Consider the following 23648-nt stretch of genomic DNA (forward strand, 5'->3'; position numbering starts at 1 on the left):
GTCAACCTTCTCTGGCCCCTCAGAGACCCCCCAGGAGGTGGTGGCAGAAGCACAGGCATTGGAGTCAGACCTGGGCGGTCCCTGCACCACTCTGAGCCTCAGTGTCCACATCTGCACCATGGGGGTGATGAGTGCCCCTCGCAGGTGCTGCAGGGACAAAGGGCACCTCCACACCCAGGCTTGGACGGGGCCTGGTGTGGGCCCGGGCGGGTGTGCACCGCCGTCTGAGGGATGGGGCGCTCCCGGCCGCTGGGCACTGCTGGCAGATGCGGGGGCAGAGCACTCCGGGGGCTGGGCCAGCGGCCCCGGCCAGGACTGGGGAGGGGGGTGCGCTGCAGCCTCCAAGCTCTTACACCGACACACCCCTCCCTGGCTGCAGCGGGACACAAACTCACGTGTCCCCAGGCAGTGGCTTCAAGTCAGACCCGGGTTCGGACTCCAGACCCCGATGGTAGCTGGAGATCCTGATCAAGTCCCTCAACCTCTCTGGCTTCAGTTTCCCTATCTGTAACCTGAGAAGTGTCGCATGCACGGTGCGGACGCACACTCTAACCTGCTCGCGGCCTCTGCTCTCACTTCTAGAAGGTGGTGGGGGGTGGGCTCCGGGCTCTCCAAACCCCGCGTTCGGGCAGGTCCAGGCCCATGACGGTTAACACCCTCCAGCACAAACGCAATGATAGGGGACCTGTGCTGGGGTCTGGGGAGCTCCCTCCCACCCCTCGGGTGGCCCTGAGGATGTGACCTGCCTGGAGCCGGAGGCCCCGCACACGCATGGGGTCCAGACCCAGCGAGGCGCTAACTGGGGCTTTCTCAGGGGGACGCAGGGACAGAGAGGCACAGGACGTGCCAAGCCTGGGTCCTTGAGGAAGGAGGGGATAAGGGACTCTGGCGGGAGCGGCAGGTAAGCCTTCTAAGGCCCCTGCCCCCTGCAGCCCAGCGTGCTCCACAGGGACGCGGCTGCCTCTGGGGCCTGGCCCTCGGCGCTCGGCTCGCACTGGGGGCCAGCACTCGAGTGTGGCCCGCTTTCTCTCCTCCCAGCGCTAAACACGACCTGCAAGGACCACGCTGGTGTACTGAGTCCCGGTTTCCTTCCTGACACCCTCTGCCGACCCTCAGCTCCAGGACGCTGTTCTCGGCTCGCTTGATGTCCCAGGCCCAGCCGAGTGCCGGTGGGTGAGTGAGGAGTGAATGAATGAAGGAATGAACGGCTGAAGGAGTGCATCGATTCCACTCCACGAGAGCAAGCTACGCTTTTCTGGCCCATGTCCAGATGAGGAAACAGAGGCACACGGGATTTAGAGGATGTGCCCAGGGTCACCTTAGCGGGTCGCTCTAGTGTCCCCCGGAAATTCATGTCCACCTGAAACCTCAGCTTTTCTCTGGAAACAGGGTCTTTGCAGATGGAACTAGTTAAGGATCTGGCGGTGAAGTCACCCTGGATTTTGGGTGGCCCTACATCCCATGATTGGCGTCTTTATAAGAGAAAGGGGAGAGAGGTCTGGACATAGAGAGGACACATGGAGAGGGAGGCAGAGACAGGAGTGATGCAGCCACAAGCCAAGGGGCCTCCAGGAGCTGGAAGAGGCAGGAAGGACCCTCCCCCGGAGCCTCCGGAGGGAGCATGGCCCCACTGACACCTTGATTTTGGACTTCTGGCCTCCAGAACTGTGAGAGAATACATTTCTCTTGTTTTAAGCCAAGTGTGTGGCAATTTGTTAGGGCGGCGCTAGGAAACTACTGTGGGCACCTGGATGAAAGGCCTACATCTCAGACTCAAAACGAGGAGTCCACACTCAGCCAGGCGGGCCCCGCAGACTGTCTGACCCCAAGGCTGCCGTCCTGGGGGCCCAGCAGAGAGCACTGCAAGGATGGGGGGTGGGCAGGCGGGCAGGAGGCAGTTCCAGCTCAGGGACCTGGCAGGGCAAGGCACCTCGCCCCTCCCTGGCTCAGGCCCCTCTGCCCGGGGAGGAGAGAGCAGGGCCCTGGCTCTGCATGTCCTACGTGGGCAGGTCTCCTGGTACTCTGTGTCCCCTTGCTACCTCTAAAGGCAGAGGGCTAGTGACATCTCCTTCCCCGGGCTATGACAGTAGCCAAGGGAGCCAAGGGACAGGAAGGGGCCTGGCACATAGTAGGAGTGGCAGGTGGGAGGTACCGTGGGTCACGAAGGGGCCCAGCACATAGGAGGAGTGGCAGGCAGGAGCGGCCACAGCTCACGAAGGGGCCTGGCACACAGTAGGAGTGGCAGGTGGGAGCTGCCATGGGCCACGAAGGGGCCCGCACATAGTAGGAGTGGCAGGTGGGAGCAACTGTGGTTCCACAGGCCCGGCACATAGTAGGAGCAGTAGGTGGGAACAGCTGTGGCTCGTGAAGGGGCCTAGCAGGTAGTAAGAGAGGCAGGCAGGAGCTGCCATGGGTCACAAAGGGGCCCGGCACATAGTAGAAGAGGCAGGCGGGAGGTACTGTGGGCCACGAAGGGGCCAGCACATAGGAGTGGCAGGTGGGAGGGACTGTGGGTCCACAGGCCTGGCACATAGCAGGAGGGGCAGGCAGGTGGGAGCTGCCGTGGGTCACAAAGGGGCCCGGCACACAGTAGGAGTGGCAGGCGGGAGCAGCCGTGGTCCTCAGTGGGGAGGCCTGTAGGGACAGCCATGGGAGGGGTGTGTTCCTCTGCAGCCGGCCAGGCCAGGCCGAGGCCCAGAACAGCGCTGCCGTCCCCAAGTTCCTTTCAGTGAAAAGCAGTGGGGGACTCGGGTGGCTTCCCCCTCCACACGCCCCATGAGCTCTGAAGACTCAGAGCTGGCCCCAGAATGCCCCCTCCTCCACCTGGGGAGCCGCGGCAGGACCAACCACAGCAAGAGACCTCAGCAGGGGTGGGGGGGGCGCTCACAAAGCTGCTGTTGCTGAAAGTTCAGGAACCAGCAGCCTCTCGAGGAGCCCCCCAAGCCCCCTCCCTAGAGGCCCAGCCAACACGAGTTTGGGCTTGAGTTACAGAGCCCCTAACAGCTGCCCCGCACTGTGCTGAGGGCTCTTAACACACATCTTCGCATTCGACCCCTGCCACAGCCCTGTGAGCTGGGCACTCTTATTAGCCCCTCTTATGCATAAAGGAATTGAAGACCCGAGAGGTTAAGTGACTTGCTTAAGGCCACGCAGCAGGGAAGAGGCAGAGCTGGGATTTGAACTAAGTCTGTCTGGCTCCTTCCACTAAACCACGGCAGAGGAAGGAGGAGGAACACTGCTTCTATCTCAATTCTCCGAGGAGAATAAGACTCAAGAGAGAGTGCAGTCAGGAGTCAATGAGATCCCCAACAGAGTCCCCCCCTCACTGTCCCCACATTAGTCCTGCAAGGAGGAATGTGCATGCCCACCGACCCATAGGGAAACTGAAGCAGACACGTGGCAGCCCTCAAGCAGTCTGCAACTTGGAAGGGGACAGAAGACAAGGATGTGGATGACCGTGTCCCGCCCGGTGCACAGGAGGGTCTCAAGCTGGCAGCCCCGTGTCCACCGGGATGCTCATGAAGCGACCGATTAACGGAATAAATGAGTGTCCATGTTGACAGCCCGGTTCCTGGTGGCCAGGACCACAGCTGGTGGAGCAGCTGGCAAGAGTCCACTGCCAGGTGTGTGTGGGGGTGGGGGGCAGCATGCGCAGCCCCCTGACCAGCCTGCCTCTCTCTCTTCCCCTCCCCTCCCACTCTCCTTTTGGTGGATATATCTGTTTTCTGAAAGGGCTCATGAGCAGACATGCTGGGGAATCCCACTAAATCAACCGTCTCTTTCCCGGATCCCAGCCCTGCTCTTCAAACAAAGCTGGGGGCGGGGGCCCTTCCCACGCCCCTGCTTGTCTGGGAACGGCCCCCGGGGGGAGGGTCGTGTAAGGAATGCCCGGCAGCTGCCGCACCCCCGCCGACAGCTGGGAGGACAGGGGGCCGCTCAAGGGGAAACCACCCGCCCACCGCCGACCAAAGGGACCTTAACGGCGAGACAGGAAGCGCAGCGGCGCCCCGGCCCCCGACTGCGCCCGCGAGGCTCGCTTGCTCATCCGCGAAATGGGAAGACTTCCTGCCCTCTGTACCTCCCAGGTTGCCAAGAGCGCCGGAGCGGAGACGGGGGAAGACCCCCGGGGCGGGGGGCGCGCGGGCTCCAGCCCACCCCGCACCCCCGCCGGGCGCTCTGGGACCAGCGCCGGGGCCGCGGCCCCGTCCCTCTGTTCCAGGAACACGTTGCACCAAACTTCCCTCCCGGGCCGCACAACTCTGGCGGAGCAAGTTCTTCGCAAACTGTGAAGTGCCGCGCTGCCCAGGGCACTGTTCCTAGCTGGGGGCCGGCCCCCGCCCGCGGACCGGCTCGAGAGCTCCCCTCCCCCGGCTCTGGGGCCCCGGGCCCGCGGGCGGCCTGCGAGGGCGCGGCCTTACCTGTTCCAGGTGGCGTTGGCGCAGGCCCGGCGCTGCTGCGTGCCCCGCTCGTCCGCGGCGGCGGCGGCCGGCTCTCTCTTGCCCAGGTCACTGAGGCTGGGCGAACTCATGAACTTCAACCTGCGGAGAGTCCTCATGGTGACCCGGAGGCCGGCGCCGCGCCCTACGCCACGCCGTGCCGCGGGCCCCTGCCGGCGCCGCGCCTCTACGAGGAAACTTGGGCGAGAGCAGGAAGCCGAGCGGCCCTGCGGGGTCCCGCCCCGGGCCCGCGCCTCCGCCCCGGGCCCCGCGCCGGCCGCCCCGCCGGGTTAATCATTGCTCCGAGCGGCCGCAGCGTGGAGCGCCAGGAGCGCGGCCGGCGCGCGGACCCGGCGCAATCGGAGGCCGGGGGCGGGGCCCGGGGCGGCCCCGGGGGCGGAGCGGGGGCGGGGCTGGCGGGCCGAGGCGGGGCCTGGGGGGCGGGCCCACGAGCTGGGGGCGGGGCCGCTGCCGCCTCCGCGACCCACAGTCCACTCTGCGGAGGACGCGCTCCGCCCCCTCCGCTCTTCCGGGGGCCACGCGTGCCCACAGGACACCAACGCGCACGGCACGCACAACCCAACCCCGAGCGCCCGCCCCGCGCCGGCCGCTGCGGCCACACTCGCACGATGCTCGGCTTCGTGCCCGCTGCCAGGCTCCCCGCTCCTCAACGCCCCACCCACAGCCCCCCTCCTCGCCATCCCTCCCCACGGAGGCTGCACCCACACGGATCCCTCCAGACCGCGCCACGTGGACACAGACTCCTCCGTGGTTCTCATGAAGACTGAATGGAGGCCTTCAGCCTCGGCGCCTCGGGCCAGGACCCACCCCACCCCGTCCAGCCTGGCCTGGCTGCCCTGACCGCCCTCCTCTGACTTGGTGGAGCTGCCAGATTTTGGGGGGGGAGGGCGAGAATCAGGAGTGGCTTCCCAGGGTAGAGCCCAGCCAGGTCTCTGGGACGGAGAACGGAGAAAGCGAACGGGCCCCCTGAGGCCCTGTGGCTGGGGAGAGGGACCCCAGTGAAGGGAGGGCACGGCCTTGGAGCTGCTGCACACAGCGCTTCTCCATGCCTGACCTCAGGCCAGTCTCCCTCAGGGAGGTAGGAATTCTTCCTCCCATTTTCCACTTGAGTAAACTGAGGCTCAGAGAGTTGAACAGATTGCCCAACATCATCCAATCAACAAACGCAAAGCTAGGCCTAACCAACCAGCCTCCAGTTTCGGGGATTCCCACAGGGCTGGTCTGCCCCTGCCCCCTGCCCCCTGCCCCCTCCACCTCCATCAGACAGGGCAAGATTGCCTTGCTGCCCTGTCTCACCTCCTGGGCCTCTCCTGAAGCAACGACCGGGCAGAGCAAGGTCAGGTGTCCCCAGATCCCCGGCCCCATGTCCTCCCATAAATGCTTCCCCTGAGTCAGTGGGGGGAGGAGCGGGCTGACCCTGAATCTCAGCCTGGGAAGGGTGCTCAGAGACCCCCCCCAACGCTGTGCAGAAGAGAGAGCTGAGGCCCAGAGCCCATGGGGTCCCCGGGTTCCCTATACCAGGGTGTGTGCACCTTACACTCCCCTCAATGGCAGAACCGAAGCACATGTCCCCCGGGAAAGGGTCCCATCCCACGGGATGAGGGTGGGCCCCAGCTGCCCACTGGCTGACTCAGTCAGAGGCAGTGTAGGTCAACATTCTCATCCCCACGAGAGACAGGAATCTGCGACTCAGCGTGTAGGAGGCAGTGGGGGCTGGCTCAGCCCCCGGGCCGGGCTCTTTCTGCTGAATGACCCGGCTGGGATGGTGTGCCAAGGCCAGGCCGACCAGTAATGAGCTGCTTTTGTGGCTCCAGGAGCCAGGAGAGCCCCAAATAAGGTGTACAAGAGCCTTGCGAGGAGACACCGTCCAGTTCAGATCAACCGGTGTTTCCCGAGCACCGCTCTGCGCCAGACACTCCCCTCGTCCTGGGAGGCAGAGTCAGGACGGACAAACTCCGTGACTCTGAACTCAAAACCCAGGGAGGGGAGACCTTCGACTCCCAGAGGCCGCCATCCCCAAGGCTGAGACCCGCATGGCCTGACAGGTCTCCCCTGCCTCGCTGGCACCCTGTCAAGCCCACGGTGGTTTCTCTGTCTTTAGAAACATCTCTGGACCCTGTCCGTTCCCTCCACCTCTACAGTCACCTCTCCAGGCCGGGACAACGGACACCTCCAAACTACTCTCCGCCAGGCCACACAGGTCACCAGACAAGCCCTCTTCCACGTGGTGGCCGGAGCGATCCCTGGCACACCCACGTGCTCCCCTGCTTGGAGCTTGTGGCTTCCCTCTGCCCTGAGGATGGAGTCCAGAGCCTGCAGTCCTTGGAGAGGCCCTCTCTGTCCCTCCCCTTGCTCCCCCAGCCCCCAGAATGTCTTTCAGCCATGGCCATCTCCCCCTTTGCTGACCGCCTTCACTCTGGGTTAGGCTCAGGAATTGCTCTCTGGCCATTTGGTGACCTTTCCCATCCTGTGCCGTAAGCCAGGAGGGCGGGGACCATAGTAACGGCCTCACTGCCGCTTCCCGTGCCCAGCACACGCGGGCCCGCGGTGAACATTTGGTTGAATGGATGGATAAGCGTCTGTCTCACAGTAGGGAACAGACTGAATTAGACTGTATCGGTGCAAACGCTTTAAAAAAGGTGCCACAGCGGAGAGACGGAGACGGAAGCATGGGAACTGCCACTGGTGTAATGCAGCAGAGCAGAGCCCTGGGGACCGGCCGGCACCCTGGGGGGATGGGGCAAAAGATGGTTTCCCACGGGCAGCAGGCTCTCTGGGGCGAGGGCGGCTCCGTTTGCTGAGCACACTCGGTGGGAAGAGCCTGGGCTGGCAGGGCCCGGCTGGAGGCGGGAGGGAGGCTGGACAGCTCTGGATAAGAAATCGAGGGAAAACGGGAGGTGCGTGGTAAGGGCAGCCCAAGGCGGGAGGCAGGAGGAGGGGAGGAGAGGAGGGGCTGGGAGGGGGACTGGGTGGAAAGGGGGCTGCGGATGCTGCGGGGGTCTGGGAGAGGTGGCCAGCAAGAAATTCCAGAGGCGGGAATGGCCAAGGGACTTAAAAGCCCCATAGTCAGTGTTAAGGAATGAGCTGTCACCGCCCCCTGACCCCAGCCGCAGACCTTAGTAAGATCCGTCCACACCCACAGCCCAGCGCTGGGTGCAGTGCAGACTCGGAGGCGAAGATGCTGCCTTTGTGTTCGGGCTGGCGGCAGGCAGAGGGGGATGGGGATGGGGGCTTGAAGCCCAGGGGAGCAGCCATCCCCCCGAGGCCAGCGTCTGAGGCAGAGGTCAGGAGGAGACAAAGCCATCACAATCCCCCAGGGCCGGGGGCAACTGACGGCCTAGGGCCAGGTCCAGCCCTGTGTCTGCCCCGCACAGCCTGCAGTGTGGGGGAAAGCCTGCATGTAGCCAAGGTTTTACAATGGAGAGATTGACAGAGAAATCCTGATTTCTGGCTTCCTGGGAAGCATCAGATGACGGGCCTCCCGGGTCTGAGGCCCCACGTGATGGCTCTGGGCTCTCGCTGAGCTGCCGCCCCCGCAGGCAGGCACGAGGGCTCCAGGTGCCCACCGGGCCCTCCATTCACTTATGGGGCCTTCCAGACCCGTGGGGGTGGGGGATTGAGCAACTGTACTGGAGGGGGTGGCCCAGGGCAGGGCGTGTCTGTGCCTGGGACTCAGGGAAGGGAAATGCCCTCTGTCAAAGGGAACGGAGACCAGGGGGACCCATTCATGGGTCCCCAAAGCTGCCAGAGGGACCTCGCTCTGAGACCCGCGCCTGGCCTGATGGTGTCAACCTTTCCTCTCCCACGACCCAAACTTCATTCCACACCTCCCCCGGCCAGCAGGGTGTCAGCAGCTGGTACAGGACCCTGGTCCCCAGGGGGGACCCTGCTATCCCCAGGGCTTGTCCTTCTGATGGAAGAGGGAGCTGTTGGCTTGGCAACCGGAAGTGGGGTTCACCCAGCCCTGCTGCCAAGCAGGTGACCTCTACGGCCTCAGTGTGCCCATCTGGAACACGGATAAGGTCCAGGGTTGGGGGGCGCTGGCCTTCTCCCCCACCAGCAGCCATGGGTGAGTTTGAGGGGCAGGGGAAATGAGACCCCCCTAAAGTCCTTTAAAGGCTCTGTGCTCGCTGTAGACGCGGCCAGAGATGGTGACCCAGGAGTCTTTGATCCCTGAGGTTTGACTGCGCGAGGCGCTGGCCCCCAGGTTTCGTCTTCACGGCACAGCACTGAGTCCTGCAATAACCTTCAGGCTGGGCCTGGCCTGCTGGGAACAGGGAATCAGGGTCTTTGAGGGCAGGGCCTGAGGATTGCTATCGAGCATCTCAGGGGAGCTCGTGGTGCCCTGAGCTCTGCAAACCGAGCACGGCTCAGCCCCTCACCCCAGAGACAGACAGCCTGACCCCAGGGACGGAGGGGCCTGCAGGACGTCAGGGCCGCACTGGACCCCAGGACGCGGGGCTTCCACCGGGACGTGTTCACCAGCTCCATGTCACCAGCCTGTACGGCAGGGGTGTCAGCCCACCCCTAAAGGGGCCAGGTGGGGAGGGGGCCCCGGGCCTGGGGAGCAACAGAGAGGCAGGACAGAGGGGCGGCCACTTCAGACATTCTGCCCCATCTAGTCCTCGCGAGGCTGCCAGGCAGGGGTTAGGGACAGAGAAACTGAGGCTCTGGGAGGCCGAGGCACCTGCCCGAAGTCAGAGTCAGCCAGCGGCAGGGCTGAAGATGGAGCCAGGTCAGCTGAGCGGGAGACACAGCGAGCGGCCAGCCCTGCCCTTCCCACTGGCCCTGACCACAGCCCTGGCGCTCCCAGCTCTGGGGGGCACTTCTGCCCCCTGGTGGCGAGGCTCGGTGTTCCCCCAAAGCTAACTGGGAAAGTCCCCACTGCTGGCTGGGGAAGCTGCGGGTCAGTGGGCTCTGCCCCCGGGGGGTCCTGGACACCCAGGGAGGGGCTTAGCGATGTGCCAGGCATGGGGAGCCACGGGGGGAGTGCTGGGCCCCTCCCATCCCTTCTCCGGGATGAACAGGGATGGTGACACACCTGCCCCACAAGGGCACAGTTCACGAGGTCAGGAGGCGCAATGCCAAGGGCTTGGTAGCTGCTGGCTGTGATGTCCAGCGGCAGAAAGATTCCCGAGTCAGGGCTACCAGGTGAGCCCACATCCCCGTCAGTGACCCCAGCATTGATTGGGATGGGGCTGGTGACCTCCGAGGGCTTTGCAATGCACCGGTTCTCAGTGACCGTACCAAGGCTGGACCACTGGTCATCGTCCAAGGCTGGAAAGGTATGCGGCCCATCAGAAGCGAAACCTGTTGTGTTTCATAACCATGGGGGCCTCATGGAGGCTGGTACCATGCCTTGGGGGGGGTCACCAACACCAAATCCTCAAACTGCTCCAGAAGAAATGTCCCCTCCAGTGGCCTCAGAGCCAGCATCAACTATTATTATTCCCATTTCACAGATGGGAAGACTGAGGCAGAGTGGGGTTAAGCTGCTTGCTCAAGGGCTGTCAGCTAGAAAGGGCTGGGGCTGGGGTACTGCACTTCTGTGAGATAAAGCTCACCCCCGTGGGCTTCAGTACACACCACAGACACATTTATTGAGTACCTATTGTATGCAGGCACTGTTCTGGGGGTTGGGAACACAGCAGGAGACAAAAAAGACGGGGTTTCTCCATCCAGCACCTCCTAACACCGTCCTGTCCTTCTCGCCCTGGCACGGCCCGGAGGGGTGAAGCCAGGCCATCTTCCCTTGAGTTTCCTCTCCAGCAACTGAGCCCACCCCACCCCACCCCCCGCCACTAGGACCCCATCAGGACCCTTCCCCACGCCGGTGGCCTCGGTCCTCTGCTCACGGGACGCCCTTCCTCTAGCTCTCGATCCCAGGTCTAGGGCACGTGAGGAGCTCCGATCAGCAGAGGTCCCTTGTCTTAGACACGATAACCCTGCAAATGCATCCACTTGAGGCCCTCTCCCAGCCTCTGCTTCCCATCCCTAAGTGAGGTCTGGGACAACCAGCTCCCAAGGCCCGCACCTCACACGCGTCGTATCCCCCTGATTCTGGTCTAGACACAGGCGTCCCCCGGCACAGTGAGGGCATTGGCAGAGCAGGAACCTGGCATGGTGAGGGCATCGGCAGAGCAGGCACCTGGCATGGCTGAGATGCCAGGCTTTCCGATCTCCCAAAGCCGGGGCTGCTGCTTCCTGCTCGGCCACCTCCCTGTCAAGCTCCGTGGCCTCCCTGGGCCTTTCTCGTCCTGGAGTGTCCCTCCCAGCATGAGCGTGAGCACTGAATGGGAGCAGAGGTCACGGCTGATGCTCGCGGAGCACTTACTATAGGCTGATACAGTGCAGCATCCGCCCTTTCGTTTCCATAGCAACTCTACAAGGAGGCAGCTGTTCCCCTCATCCCAGTTTACAGGTGAGCCAGTCAGGGCCCTGAAAGGTTAGGGGACTGGCCCAAGGTCACACAGCCAAGCCAGGATGGAAACCCAGGCCACCTGGCTTCAGCCTTGGTGCACTCACAACCTCCTACGCTGATGAGGACGGCGCGTCTGCCAGGAATGCAGCACAGAGCAGCCTCTGAATAAACAGATGCTGTTTCTTTCCTTTAATCAACATGACGAACAGAGGTGACGTCGGCAGAGGGCAGGTGGGGAGAGCTGGCCACCACCCCCCAGGTGCACCACTCCTGCAGCCTCCTGTCCGGAGACAACCCCACCTGCCCCGTCCAGCAACGCACGCTCGATCTGGATACAGAAAGAACGATCTGCCTGCTGGGCTGAGTCCTGGGGTGTCCAGATGGCTTGCCTCTTGTGGGTAGAGCTGTGTCCCCCAAAAAGACATGTTGAAGTCCCCACCCCGGAACCTGTGAAGGGGACCTTATTTGGACATAGGATCTCTGCAGATATGATTGAGTTGAGATGAGAGCATCCTGGAGTCAGGTGAGCCCTAAATCCAATGACTGATGTCCTTACGAGAAGCCCATGCAAAGACACGGAGGTACAGAGACTCAGAGGGAAGATGGCAAGAAGGAGACGGAGGCAGAGACTGGAGTGATGTGGCTGCAAGCCAAGGAACGCGGGCAGCCCCCGAAAGCTGGAAGAGGCCAGGAAGGATCCTGGCCTGCCGACGCCTTGATTTCAGACTTCTCGCCTCCGGAACTTGAGAAATAAAGGTCTGTTTTAAGCCACCCCATGTGTGCTAACTGGTCCAGGCGGCCCTAAGACACTAGTGCGTGGCCTCTCCCCACACAGGGCCTGCACCCCCCCTAGGCCCCGGCTTGGCTCTCCATGTCCAGCAGACCCCATGCCAAAGGTGCAGAGGTCGGGCCCCGTCTCAGCAGACTGCAGACAGCTTCCTTCCCCTACTCCCGCTTTCGCCAGCAGGAACTCGCAGACCCCAGGAGATGGCAGGTGAGCAGTGGCCTCTGCCCCAGGCATCACGGCTCTGCCCCCACACCAACAGCCTGCCATGCTGCGCTGTGCCAGCCCACCCAGTGCCCACCCAGCGCCCGCGCTCCCGATGCACATCCTGACCTGAATGCCTGCAGCAGCCCCGCGAGGCAGGCCCGGCACCACGCCCACTGTGCAGACACGTAGACTGAGACCTCGCAGGACGGAGCTGGCTGGACTGGGCTGGACTTCAGCTTTCTTTCTCCCCAAGGACGCGCCTTGGCCAGCAGCCTTTCCTAGAAGGACCCTTGGAAACAAGGACCACTACTCAGGACAGCAGGACGCCCGCTGAGAAGGGAAGGCCCAGGGATGGGGGAGCCTGAGACAAGGAGCTCACACAATTGTGGGACGTGGGCCTCAGGACGGCTTTTCAGTCCTGCCTCCCCACTGTCCCACCGTCCGAGGCAGGAGTCACTCTTCCCAGTCGGGAATTCAGATCCAGCCGAACCTGGGAAACGGTGCGATCAACACGTGGCTCGCCTTCTCAACTCTGTACATAAAGCCCCAGGAGCCCAGTGAGGCGGTGACGTTGGGTGGACGGGACTCCGCCACGTCCAGGGCTTTGCTCCTGGAGCAGGGGTGTCCACCCTGGCCTTCTACTCGCCATCCACTCGCTCTTCTGCGACCGAGAAATCGTTATTTACAAAGAACGGGGTTCAAAGTCCACGAAGGGACGGGTTTAATGAAGGAGAAACTGTGGCCAAGGTTGCTTGGAGGGGCTAGGGGGTCCTGTCTCCCCATGGGGACAGGGGTACTCCTGACTGAGTGCCCGCCCAGCGGGCCTGGCCCATGTCTTCCCACGGCAACAGGTGGACACTGAGGTCCCAGATCCGGAAGTCACCTGCGAGGTCACAGGCTGGTGAGGGGCAGGGCCAGGATAGACACCGTGGTCCCCATTCCAGTCCCCGGCTTCCACCCTGGCGGGTTGTGGACTGAATGCAGGCCCGCTCCTGGAGGAGGCAGGGCCTTCCCCACCTGAACCCCGCCCCCCACCACCACCCTGCCCTCCTGGCCCCATGCCTGCTCCGCAGCTTGCCCACCCCTCTGGGCCCCGAAGCCCCTGTGGGCTCAGGCCTCCTCCACCACTGCCCCCGAGCCTGCAGCCTGCCGGAGTCCACCTTGCTGCCAGCGCAGCCACTGGCTCCCTAGAGGTGACCTCCCTCCTGTTCCGAGGCTTCAGCCCAGGCCCTCCGCCTGCAGGATGAACTGCAAACTTCCAACTTGGCATCCAGGACCCTCCGCAGTCTGGCCCAGCCTTCCACTCCTTCTGTTTCTCCTTCATCTCCTGCTAAGCCCCTGCAGGCCCCTTTCTGCCCCCGCTCCCCCCGACCACGAGACAAAGCGACCGCTTGTTCTCCAGACCTCTGCCTGTCTCCCACCTCCCAGCCTTTACCCAGGCTCTGTCCTCAGCCTGGGGACCCCTCCTCCCTCCTCTCCTCTGGTTTCACTTTCAGTGACTATAATAATAATAACAGCGACAGGCAGCAGAGTGTCCTGACTTGTGGTGTGGGCTGTGGAGCCAACTGCCCGGGTTGGACGGTGGCTCCACCAGTTAACAGCTGATTGCCGTGGGCTGATGAGTTCTGCTAAACCGTGCCTCAGTTTCCTCATGTGTAAAGTGAGAATCATGACCCCACCTTCTTCCCTGGGGATCCCGAGGCTGTGAATGTATTCACAGATGTAACACCCTGGGTGCCCATCAGCATCATCACCAGCTGGCCCCCGCTCCACATGCCCAGTCCTCCGGCTTTGCCCAGGCCCCCGCCCTGGCCGTGCGTCCTTTCTGCTCTTGACCCCACTCAGCCGACAATGCCCAGGGGATCTTCCCTCTGCCTCGTGTTAGGATCTCGGGACTGGGCCCTCCTCCTCTGGGCCTGCCTCCTCCATCAGACTGCACGCTGCCCGAGGCCCTGGCTCTTGTGTGCAGAGGCGCGAGGCAGATGTCCAGTGGGCACCGAGAGAGGCTTTTTTCTTGGCCTAACTTCAATCGGGCTCCTTGGAGCTCTCTGCTGAATGAGGGCTGACCTTGGGCTTCCCTCTCTGTCCTTGTAGAATCCAGTTTGAGCAAGAATACTGCTGAGTCAGTTTAGTGGCACCCCCCCCCCCGTCCCCATCCGCGGTATCTGACCGCTCTGATGTGTTATCGCCCCGGCCTGCCTTCAGCAAGAATCCCCCTCAGCCCAGAAGTTTCCTCCTAGTCCTGTACGTGCGCGGCCCCCGCCCGGCTCCTTGCCTGTCATCCACCCCCTACCCCGACCCAGTCCTCGTCCTCACTGGAGCAGAGTTCAGTCCAATCTCCCTCCCCCACTGCAAGATCCCACCCGAAAATCAGAAATGCAAAGAGCTCTGAAAATTCAGGTTTTCTTCCAGGGCTCGTTGGGCCACAAAAGCCGATCAGACCTGAAGCGAGGCTATTCAGAGGCCTGTCCACCCCACTTTGTGCAGATCTCGTGCAAAACCTCCCCCAGGACACGGCCCTGATCCCTCTGCTGGGATATGGACAGACCGCATTCTCCTGCACAAATCCAGCAGGAATTCCGGAATCCCGTCCGAGGGGCAGGGAGGGCCGGAGGTCTGCAGGATGGGGAGGCGAGTCACAGAGCTGGGGGTGGCTGAAGAGGACTCCACCCAACTCCCAAGATGCCCTGGGACTCAGCGGGGACTTCGAGACGGGTCCACGGCAGGGTCCGAGCACCGAAGCAGGAGTAATATACACGCACAGCAGTCGTATTATTTTGCACTGACCACTCAAAGGTCAGAGGCTGGACGACTGAGGAGACTACACAGCCTGAAAGCTCCTTTCCCACAAATCTCCTAGAAATGCTGGCTGAAAGAACAAGAAACGTCTTCTCAACGCACACCCGAGCTCGTTAGAAAGCGAGGAAAATCGCCAGGGGCCAGAACGAGAATATTATCATTAACATGATCTTATTACTATACTTACACCGTATTTAATACTGCTTTTACTGAAAGCCAGTATAATGCTCGAAACAGGCAATAATTCTGTACGGAGTGACGTTCTCAGTGCTGAATGTCGCAGGCCCGCTGGCCGCTGCAGCAGCCCCATGTGGTGGACACCACTGCTGACCCTTTCACAGATGAGGGACCGGAGCCCATCCCACACTGGTGGAGCTGGGTTGCAAGCCCAGGCAGGCTGCCTCAAGAGTCTGGATTCCTAACCGTTACACTCCACCAGGTGCAGCCTAAATACATCAACAGTTCAGTGGCAGGACAACATTGTGAACTAAAAACCCGGGAGTTAAGGTGCAGGTGCGGCAACCTTGGGCTAAAGAGACGGGGTTGAGAGAGGGAGGTCAAGATTAGCATCAGGAGAAGACCCTGAGCAAGCAGGACGATGGAGACGCAGCTGAGCTCTTCACAGAATGCCGGGGTCTCGAGGGGCTGCACCCCTGATAAATGGGTGGCCGAGGAAAACATCTGCCTTCTGACAAAGACAAGAAAACTTGTCTGTGTCCACCTGAGCTCCAGGCTGGAAGAAGCACGCAAGGTTCCTGAAGACCTGAAGCACTGGGTCCGCCCTCACTGGGGGTTAGGTTTGAATTGACAGCGCCTGGGGCCGGCCTGGTGGCGCAGCGGTTAAGTGTGCACATTCTGCTTTGGCGGCCCAGGGTTCGCCGGTTCAGATCCCAGGTGCGGACATGGCACCACTTGGCAAGCCATGCTGTGGTAGGCGTCCCACATAGAAAGTAGAGGAAGATGGGCATGGATGTCAGCTCAGGGCCAGTCTTCCTCAGCAAAAAGAGGAAGATTGGCAGCAGATGTTAGCTCAGGACTAATCTTCCTCAAAAAAAAAAAAAATGTTGTTTGAATTGACATCACCTTCATGGGGTGGAGAAAGTCTAACTAATTAACATCAAAGTGGCCCCAGGCTGAGACAGCCCTAGGCTGCGCAGAGCCATCAGAAAGATGCTTTGGAGGAGCAGGTCCCTGAGCCAGGCCTCCTGGGATTTCCACAGAGAAAGCCTGGCAGGAAACAAACTATGATCTCGAATTACAGAACACACAAGGAAGCAGGCCACCAGGAGGGAAGGAGAGCAGATCCACAGGATGAAACAGCACGAAACTCCTGAGAACTTCGGCCAAAAAACTACTGGAAAGAGACTGTGAAATGAATTTCCTTAACATAGTCAGAGACATAAAAGGAAACAAAAATAGAACAAGAAGTATGAAAGCCAGCTGCCTCTCAGGAAGCCAGAGGCCTGGGCGTGGGTCACAGCGGTTCCAGCTTCCTGGGCACCTGCCTAGTTCTGAAAGGGGATGGGAGCTGGCAGAAGGGAGGGTCATGCAGCCCCAGTGTCGATGGCCCTGGCCTTCCCCGGTGTTCCGCAGTCTGTGTAAAGTCCCGACCAACTCAGGCAAGTGCCCGGGTGTGTCCAGAAGGGTGTGAGGCATCGAAGCCCACTCCTGTCTGAGTCACGGCAAAAACATCTGCTCCGCACAGACCAGACGCTCTTCACGGTAAACGTGAGCTTTCTGCTGCTCCATGCCCAACGAAAGCCCAGCTGGGAGAAATAACGTTCGTGGCGCGTGGTCCACAAGGTACACGGTTCCCCCGTCGCCCTGGATCGGGGCCTGCCGAGCTGGGTCCTGGAACCTTTCAGGACCTGGGAACCGCTGGAGTTGTGCGCACAGTTCCTGGGTGTGATGTGCTTTTTGTTAGGGAGAGGGGTGTGGCTTTCATGGGCTTCTCTGAAAGGGCTGGGAGCCCACCTCAAGGGGAAGCCGAGAATCAGCAGGGCCCGTCTCTGAGGAGCACCGTGGTACCCAAGGGTCTGGAGCAGAGGAGGGAGGGCATTATTTTTGTATTAGACACACACGGCTCTATTTCACTGAGGTGAACTCTGCATGGATTTTGATGATAACACACGGAGCTTCAGTCAACTCAAGGTTATGGGGCCTCATTGGGTCCCCCTTGCAGACCTCCCTCCCACCCCCACAGTGAGAAAGCTTGAGGACCCTGCTCCAGACACTCGAGCCAGGCCACAGGGGCATTGAGGATGCTGCTTACCACCTCACATGGGGACCCCTCCCAAGGATTCCCAGGGGATCATCCCTCAGGTCTCCTTACCAGGAAAAGCTGTGCATTTGCCCTAAGGGCATTATGAATCTAGTGAGTGATCCTCTTTCCCTCTTTGCTCTTGTTACTAGGAAGCTCAGGGCCAAAAATAAGTCCATATTTCACAGGTATATAGGGCCTAGCATGCTTTTGTTTTTCTTAAGTCCAGGTACATCTTGATAATGATTATAGCAATAACATGACCACAGGTATTGCACTGTGAGCATTTTCTAACAGCCAAGCACAGCCTGAGGGATGCACAAGTACAACTGCAATACACTCTGATACACCTGTTGCCAGTCCTGCTCTGCAGACGGGGCTGCTGAAGCTGCGTGAGGTGAGGTGCTATTCCCACAGCCCACAGGGGAGCATCCAACAGGGCACGTCCCCTGGGGCCCGAGTAGCAGGACAGCAGCAGCAACCACACCCAGTGGCCGGGGGCGGGTGCAGGAGGGGAACAAGAGACAAGAGGATTCCACTCCCACAGTGTCTGGAAGGAACGAGGGGAGGGGCACTGCTCCCTCGCCCCCTGGGGGCCTGACCCCTCCAGCCCTCCTTCACACACCCCTCCTTACACACAGTGTCACGGTTCCTGCATCTTCCTGGTCCATGAACTTGGTTTGAGTTTGGGAACTGACCCAGGCTCACTAAGAAAGGGCATCTAACCAAACCCTCCTGGCCCTCTTTTCCTACAAGAAAGACTGTTTCAACACCATAAAAGCAGGAGAAAGTAAGGGGCGGGGCTTCCCTAGGGAGGACGCTGGGTGACCTTGTTCCGACCTTACCTCCCAGGCCCTTCTCAGCCTGCTCTTCCCACAGGAAGCCAGGCCCAGGGGCCCACCTGCCTTAGGTGTCCATTCTATAGAGGGGAGACTGCACGCAGGTCACCCCTGAGCGGGACTGTCCTGACCTGTGGGCCAAAGGAACAAATGCTAAGGTCCTACTAAGTGCTGGGCACCTTCTCGGGCAGCCCTACTAGTCAGAATTCCCCCGACAGGGAAACTGAGGCCCAGAGGAGAGAACAGACCAGATCTGGTTGCCCTGTGGGTCAGCAGAAGGGCTGAGGTCCAGCCCAGCCCTCGGAGGCCACACAGCTCACACTGTCACCCTAGCCCGCCATCGAGTCACCAGTAATCAGGAGCACCTACTGCGTGCCAGAGCCGTTCCCCAGGGGCTGCCACGCCCCTCCCTGGAGAGTCAGGGGAGGGCAATCACGGAGCACGCCACGGGCGGAGGGCTCCAGGAGCCTCAAGAAGGACACTGACCGCCTGGAGCCTCCAGCAGCAACATTTCAACCTGGGCTGGAGGGCTGACCTTACCCAGCAGGACCCAGATGGGGCGCAGACAGGGAGGGGACCGACCCCCAGCGTCCATGAGGACACGGGCCAGGGATCAACAGGGGCAGCTACACGTCATCCCGATGGACTCTCACAACAGTCCACCGGGAGGGCCTCTGGAGGGGACGGTGCAAGCCCACACGGGCAGTCAGGTGACGCTGGGGCCTCTTGACCCCTCCTCGCTCCAGCGCTCTTGGTCCCACTGCCGCTGCTGTCCCCACACCTGCCCGGGGGTGCTTACACTCAGACGGCTTACACTCAGACAGGCAGACTCTCCCTCTGGGACGGGCCAGGAACCCCCAGAGCCCGGCGAGCTGGATCTGGAATGAGGCCAAGTGAGGGCATTCCGGGGGGAGGGCAGACGCAGCTGGGGAGGCTGGGGCGGGGTCTCCGGGGGTGTGAAGGGCGTGAGGCCCGGGCAGAGGGCCCAGAAGGCTGGGAGCAGACTGGGTGCCGTGCTGCTGGCCTTGGGGAGCGCAAGGGGGTTTGGAGGGGAAGGTTTCAGGAAGACCGCCGCTTGGGGTTCAGACCTCCCGACTCTGTGAGGCAACTCTGCTCCCCATCCCCTTCCCTGCCCCCCAGGCCTCGCCAGCCCCCAGGCCCGGCCCAGCTTGGGTCTCCCGCCTGGTTCCAAGAAGTGAGAACTTGGGGGCATCACGTGGGGTGATGACATGACCTCACGAGGGTGTGGCAATGGTGGAAAGGACCCTGGATGTGAAATGAAAAGGGGGCCATTGGGAAACCACTCTCCACTGGGATCCTAAGACAAGGCCCGGCCCGTAGCTCGGGCCCTGTGAGCAGAGGGGTGGGGGCACACGGGGCTTGTTTAGTTGAAAAGCCCCAGGCCCGGCCCCCAGCGTGCCCCTCTGACCCAGGCCCTCCTGGACCCACAGAAATGTAGGAACCCCTTGTCTGTGGCGGGTCAGCCCAGCTGGCCTCCTTCCAGGCCCTCTGGGGCCCCAAGAGCGCTGGTGCAGTCACCCCATCCTTGCCCCTCACTGCTCCGTCGCTGCGTCCTTCCGAGCCTGTCTGTCCGTCTGTAAGACGGGAAACCCAGCTCACAGGGTTGCGAAAGGACAGCACGACTTCTGGGTGTGACAAGGCTCATGCACCCCCTCACCTCTCATCGGCGTGCACGGATCGCTCCACTGAAGAGGGCCACCCGTTCCACCTGCCCCGACTGCGGTGCTGGTGGCGTGTGCCGGGCTGGGCAGGGGTCCTGGGCGCCGCGGGACGACATGCCAGCCGATCAGGTGCGGTGCGCAGAGCTGAAGCTCAGGGAGAGGAATCCCCGAGGCGCACAGTCGCCCCAGTGACGGGGCCGGGGCCGGGGCCAGGAGTGGGGGCTGCACACGGGGCCGGGCGTCTGCTCTCCTTGTCGCTCAGATCTTCTCGGGAGTCTCTGGTTTTGAGAGACGGAGGCCTGGGCTCCCTCTCTGTGGTCCCTGGCACGGGGGGCAGACAAGGCGGGACGGAGGCAGGTCCTCTCTGCCCAGGGAGCTGTAAGCTGTGTAGCTCCTCCTGCACTGGTCCAGCCCACAGGGACCTCCCCAGGCTTCGCCACAGGGATGAGACAAGAGGGTGACATGGGGTCCCAAGCTCCCAGCCCCCTGCAGGGAGCTCAGGCTGTCAGCCTCTCTGAGGCCTCCTGAGCAAATGAAAATGGAGGTCAACATCGTGGGGAAAGGCGCCGTCCTCGGAGGCCAGGCCTCGTCCATCTCCACATGCCTGCCCTTCACTCTGTCTGCCATGACTTTCCCTAAGCCTGGTCTGGTTAGCCAACTCCTGTTCATCCTGCAAAACCCTGCTCAGGGTAACTTCACCCACAAAGTCTTCTCCATGAGCCCTGCCCCACCACACACTCATCTGCGTTTGGATGACAGTACTGCCCAGGCCACCGGTGGCAGGAGGCACATTCCTCAGGAGGCTCAGAGAGTGAGGTCCCTCACTATTCAGGACATGCTCCTAAGTCTTTCCTTAGCTGGCTCCTAGAGTCATAACCTGGCTAGCAGCTACTTAGCACTCAACCAGGCACCGGGCCCGTCTCCACGACATTCCCAGGTGGGACAGGCATTGGCAGCCCCCTTCACTGAGCACCCAGGGACGATGAGGGCAGAGCAACTCCCCACGGGCCATTCGCATGTCTCCTCCTCATCCAATAAGCATTTCCTGAGAACCGAGCAGACGCCGGGCGCTGAGCTCAGAGCTGGGTTCGAATCCGACCTTGGCCCGTCTCCTACCCTGTGCCGGCTCCGTGTCCATTTGGCCCTCACAACTGCCCTGGGAGGAAGGCAGAAGGCAGGGGAGAAGAGGACGTCCTCATCTCACCAGCGGGGGACGGAGGCCACCCCAGGCACACATGGAGTCCAGAGGTCAGCGTCCCAGGCCACACCTGGTGTGCCCGGCCCACCTCGCCCGCCCAGCCGAAAACCCGCAGGGGGCGGGAGACCCTCACCCTCTCCCGGTGAAGCCAGGGAAGGGGGCCGGTGGGCCCCAGGTGGACCTCCTCTCCCCTCATCCCCTCGCCCACCCCACTGCCTGCAGGGCCTGTCGGAGCCTCATTCTTGTCCTGAGCTCAGTGACCCCCATGCCCCGCCCACACCATGGCCTGTAGCCCCTGAGGCCCTCCTGGCCTTGGGCAGAGGGACCAAAGCAATGCCACTGACCTTGACCGTCGGCAGAGGCCTCTCCCCCTCCTCGGCTGGTTCCTCCCCCCACCTCCAGATAAAGCAGAAGCTGCCTCTGCGCCGGCCGCCCCTGTGACTCAGTGGACGGGTGCGTGTCCAGCCGGCCTCTCCGACCACCCCCGGCCGCTGCCTGCCCCTCGGGGCTGCCCCTGGGCTGCTGCTCCCGGCTCCTCCCCGGGGGTCTTGTGAAGTAAACGCATTTCCCGTTTCTGTGGGTTCTCCTTCCCAGAGCCCCGTCCCCAAGGGGCCTCCAGTGCTGGTCTCCTCCCCCTAGCCACCCACCCTGGGCGATGGCCCAACCACAGATGACAGGACCACTGAGCCCAGTGGGGACTCAGGGCTGGGATCCACGGTTGGTTCTGTGAATGGCGCGCATGTGGTCTGTGATGTCATGTTCTAACCTCTGCTCTACGAATGACAAAACAGAGGCCCCGGAGGCTCAGCGACGAGCAAGGGCTGCGGGAGAGGCCAGCCGGGCTCTGGGGACAGACTCGGACCCGACACACAGCTCCGTCACTCACTGCGGCTTGGCCTCAATGTCCACGTCTGTATAATGGGGACAAGGCAGGGCCTGCCCCACAGGATTGGGGTAAGGGCCTCAGGGCCCCTTAGCACACAGAGCCTCCCCAGAGGCCACTGGTGGGTGGACGCTGTCGGCCGAGGCAGCTGTCAGAGTCTGCCAGGAACCCTCCCGCCAGTGACTCAGGACCATGTCCAGCCCTCCCCCTGCAGGGTCTCTCGCTACGCTCCTCCAGCTCTCCATCCACACAACACTCTCCGGCCCCGGCACACCTGCCTCCCCAGCACACCGGCCTCCAGCGAGGTGCCCCCTTCCCAAGCCCGCAGGCTGGACCACGGGCCTCCTCTGGGCTTCCCTCCGTGACAGCTCTGTCAGCCTCCGCCATCAGACTGCGTCAGGCCAGTCAGATGGAGAGGCAGACCCAGCGGGTAGGGGCTGTGTCCTCACGGCGCTGGTCTCCCAGGGCTCGGCACAGGCTCTCACGCCCGTGCGAAGCCATCTGATGGACTCTAGAAAATGTGAAAACCACAGAACAGTGGGAAGAGGCAACGACCCCCAGAGAAAGCTTCCGCTGCCGTCCCGGGGCATCTCCTCCCCGCCCTCCTCCTGGGCCCGGCTGCGTCTGTCGGCCGCCACCGCGAGCGCCCCATGGACACGAGCCTGTCACCTGCCCGCCTCCCTCGAACGAACGAACGCTGGGCTCACAGGATGGATTGGGGTCTGAGAGCGGGTGGCCACCTAGGGCCACGCAGCTCGGCGCTCCTGACTGCCAGGGCTCTGCACGCCCCCCCACGATGGTCTCTGGGGACCCCAAAACCTTCCTTCCCACTCCCTGTCCAGCTGGACGTCCACCGTCTCTGAAGGCAGGGGAGTGGTGGCCGGTCTACAGGGATGGGTCCCAGAGAGGCCGCCAGTCACACACGAGCACACCCTACAGATTCACTCCTGGCCCCTTCCACACGTGCCCCGAGCCCAGCCCAGCCCCGGACGTCCGGCGCTCACTCACTCTCCCGTTTACTCATCAGACGCTCCCGGGGTCCCGCTCTGTGCCAGCCCCGCGTGGAGCCCTGGGACGCAGAGCCTGCCCGGGAGCCCCAGGCTGAGGGAAGAGACAGGCGCAGACCACGCCAGCGCGAGGCACTGAGTGCTGGATCGCAGATCTGAGCAAAGCTGCCGGGGAGGACGCAGGGCAGCCAGGAGGGCTTCCTGGAGGAGGAGGGCCCCTTCCAGCAGGGGCTTGAAGAACCAACAAAAGCCCCCAGGGGACGAAGGGAGGAAAAGGGTTCCAGGCAGAGGAACAGCAGGAGGAGGCCCAGAGGAGGAAAAGTGGAGAGCCCGCGGGAATACGACATAAGAGGTGACCTGCGTGCAGGGGCAGGCAGTGGGGGGGTGACAGGAGAGGACCCCGGCTACCCCCAGGGTTCCCGCCAATGGCTCACAGGGGACCCAGCACCCTCCCCCAGCTGCTGCGGCTCCAGCAACCAGTTCCCTTCAGAACTCAGCTTAGAGCAAACCTCTACCTTCAACCCTCAGATCCACAGGCCCCCAGGCGCCAGGTCGCGGTTACCTCCTGGGAGAGCCGACTGAAAGCCCGCGGGGGCCTCTCTGGAAACCAGACCCGTTCCAAAGGTCAGTCAATGCCGTCAGACCCACGTGAGGATGTGACAGAGAACAAGGACACAGTTACGATTCTCACTTGAGAAAGCTAAGTTTACTCCCAATTCACAATTTGGGGACCAAGACTCAGAGAGGCAGAGCAACCTGCCAGAGGTCACACAGCACCTCAGTAATCAGTAAGTGGGCCCAGGCACTGAGCCCAGCCCTCTCCGGTTCCAGGGGTTACCCCCACCACAGCGTGAGTGTCCCCCATGGGTCCCCTGGGGCCTAGAATGCTGGCCCCTGGCCAGTGCACCCAGAGTGTGTTTTATGAATGAGTGAACAAAAGAATCTGAACCCCCTGCTCTTCCTCCCACACGACACGGCAGTAGGAAGGCGCCATCTGCCACTGTTTTTTGTTGTTGCTGTGATTCTGAAAACCAAAAGCACAAAGCTGGAGCTGCAGCTCCATGTGGCCTCAGGGCGGACGGACACTCCGTGCCCTGACCACCAGGGCGGG

The 23648-nt window shown here is 62.2% G+C and overlaps 1 protein-coding gene across 1 annotated transcript in view; it reads right to left on the reverse strand.

Annotated features, from left to right (window-relative positions):
• The window catches only part of PRR5 (proline rich 5), a 29643-nt gene extending 24862 nt beyond the window's left edge, over positions 1-4781 (reverse strand). The window contains exon 1 of the mRNA XM_046646375.1: positions 4419-4781. Within this exon, the coding sequence (XP_046502331.1) occupies positions 4419-4555 (137 nt within the window). The 5' untranslated portion in view covers positions 4556-4781. The remainder of the gene's footprint in view (positions 1-4418) is intronic.
• Positions 4782-23648: the final 18867 nt, after the last annotated feature.

This window comes from Equus quagga, chromosome 19 (assembly GCF_021613505.1).
Source record: "Equus quagga isolate Etosha38 chromosome 19, UCLA_HA_Equagga_1.0, whole genome shotgun sequence".
NCBI lineage: Eukaryota > Metazoa > Chordata > Mammalia > Perissodactyla > Equidae > Equus > Equus quagga.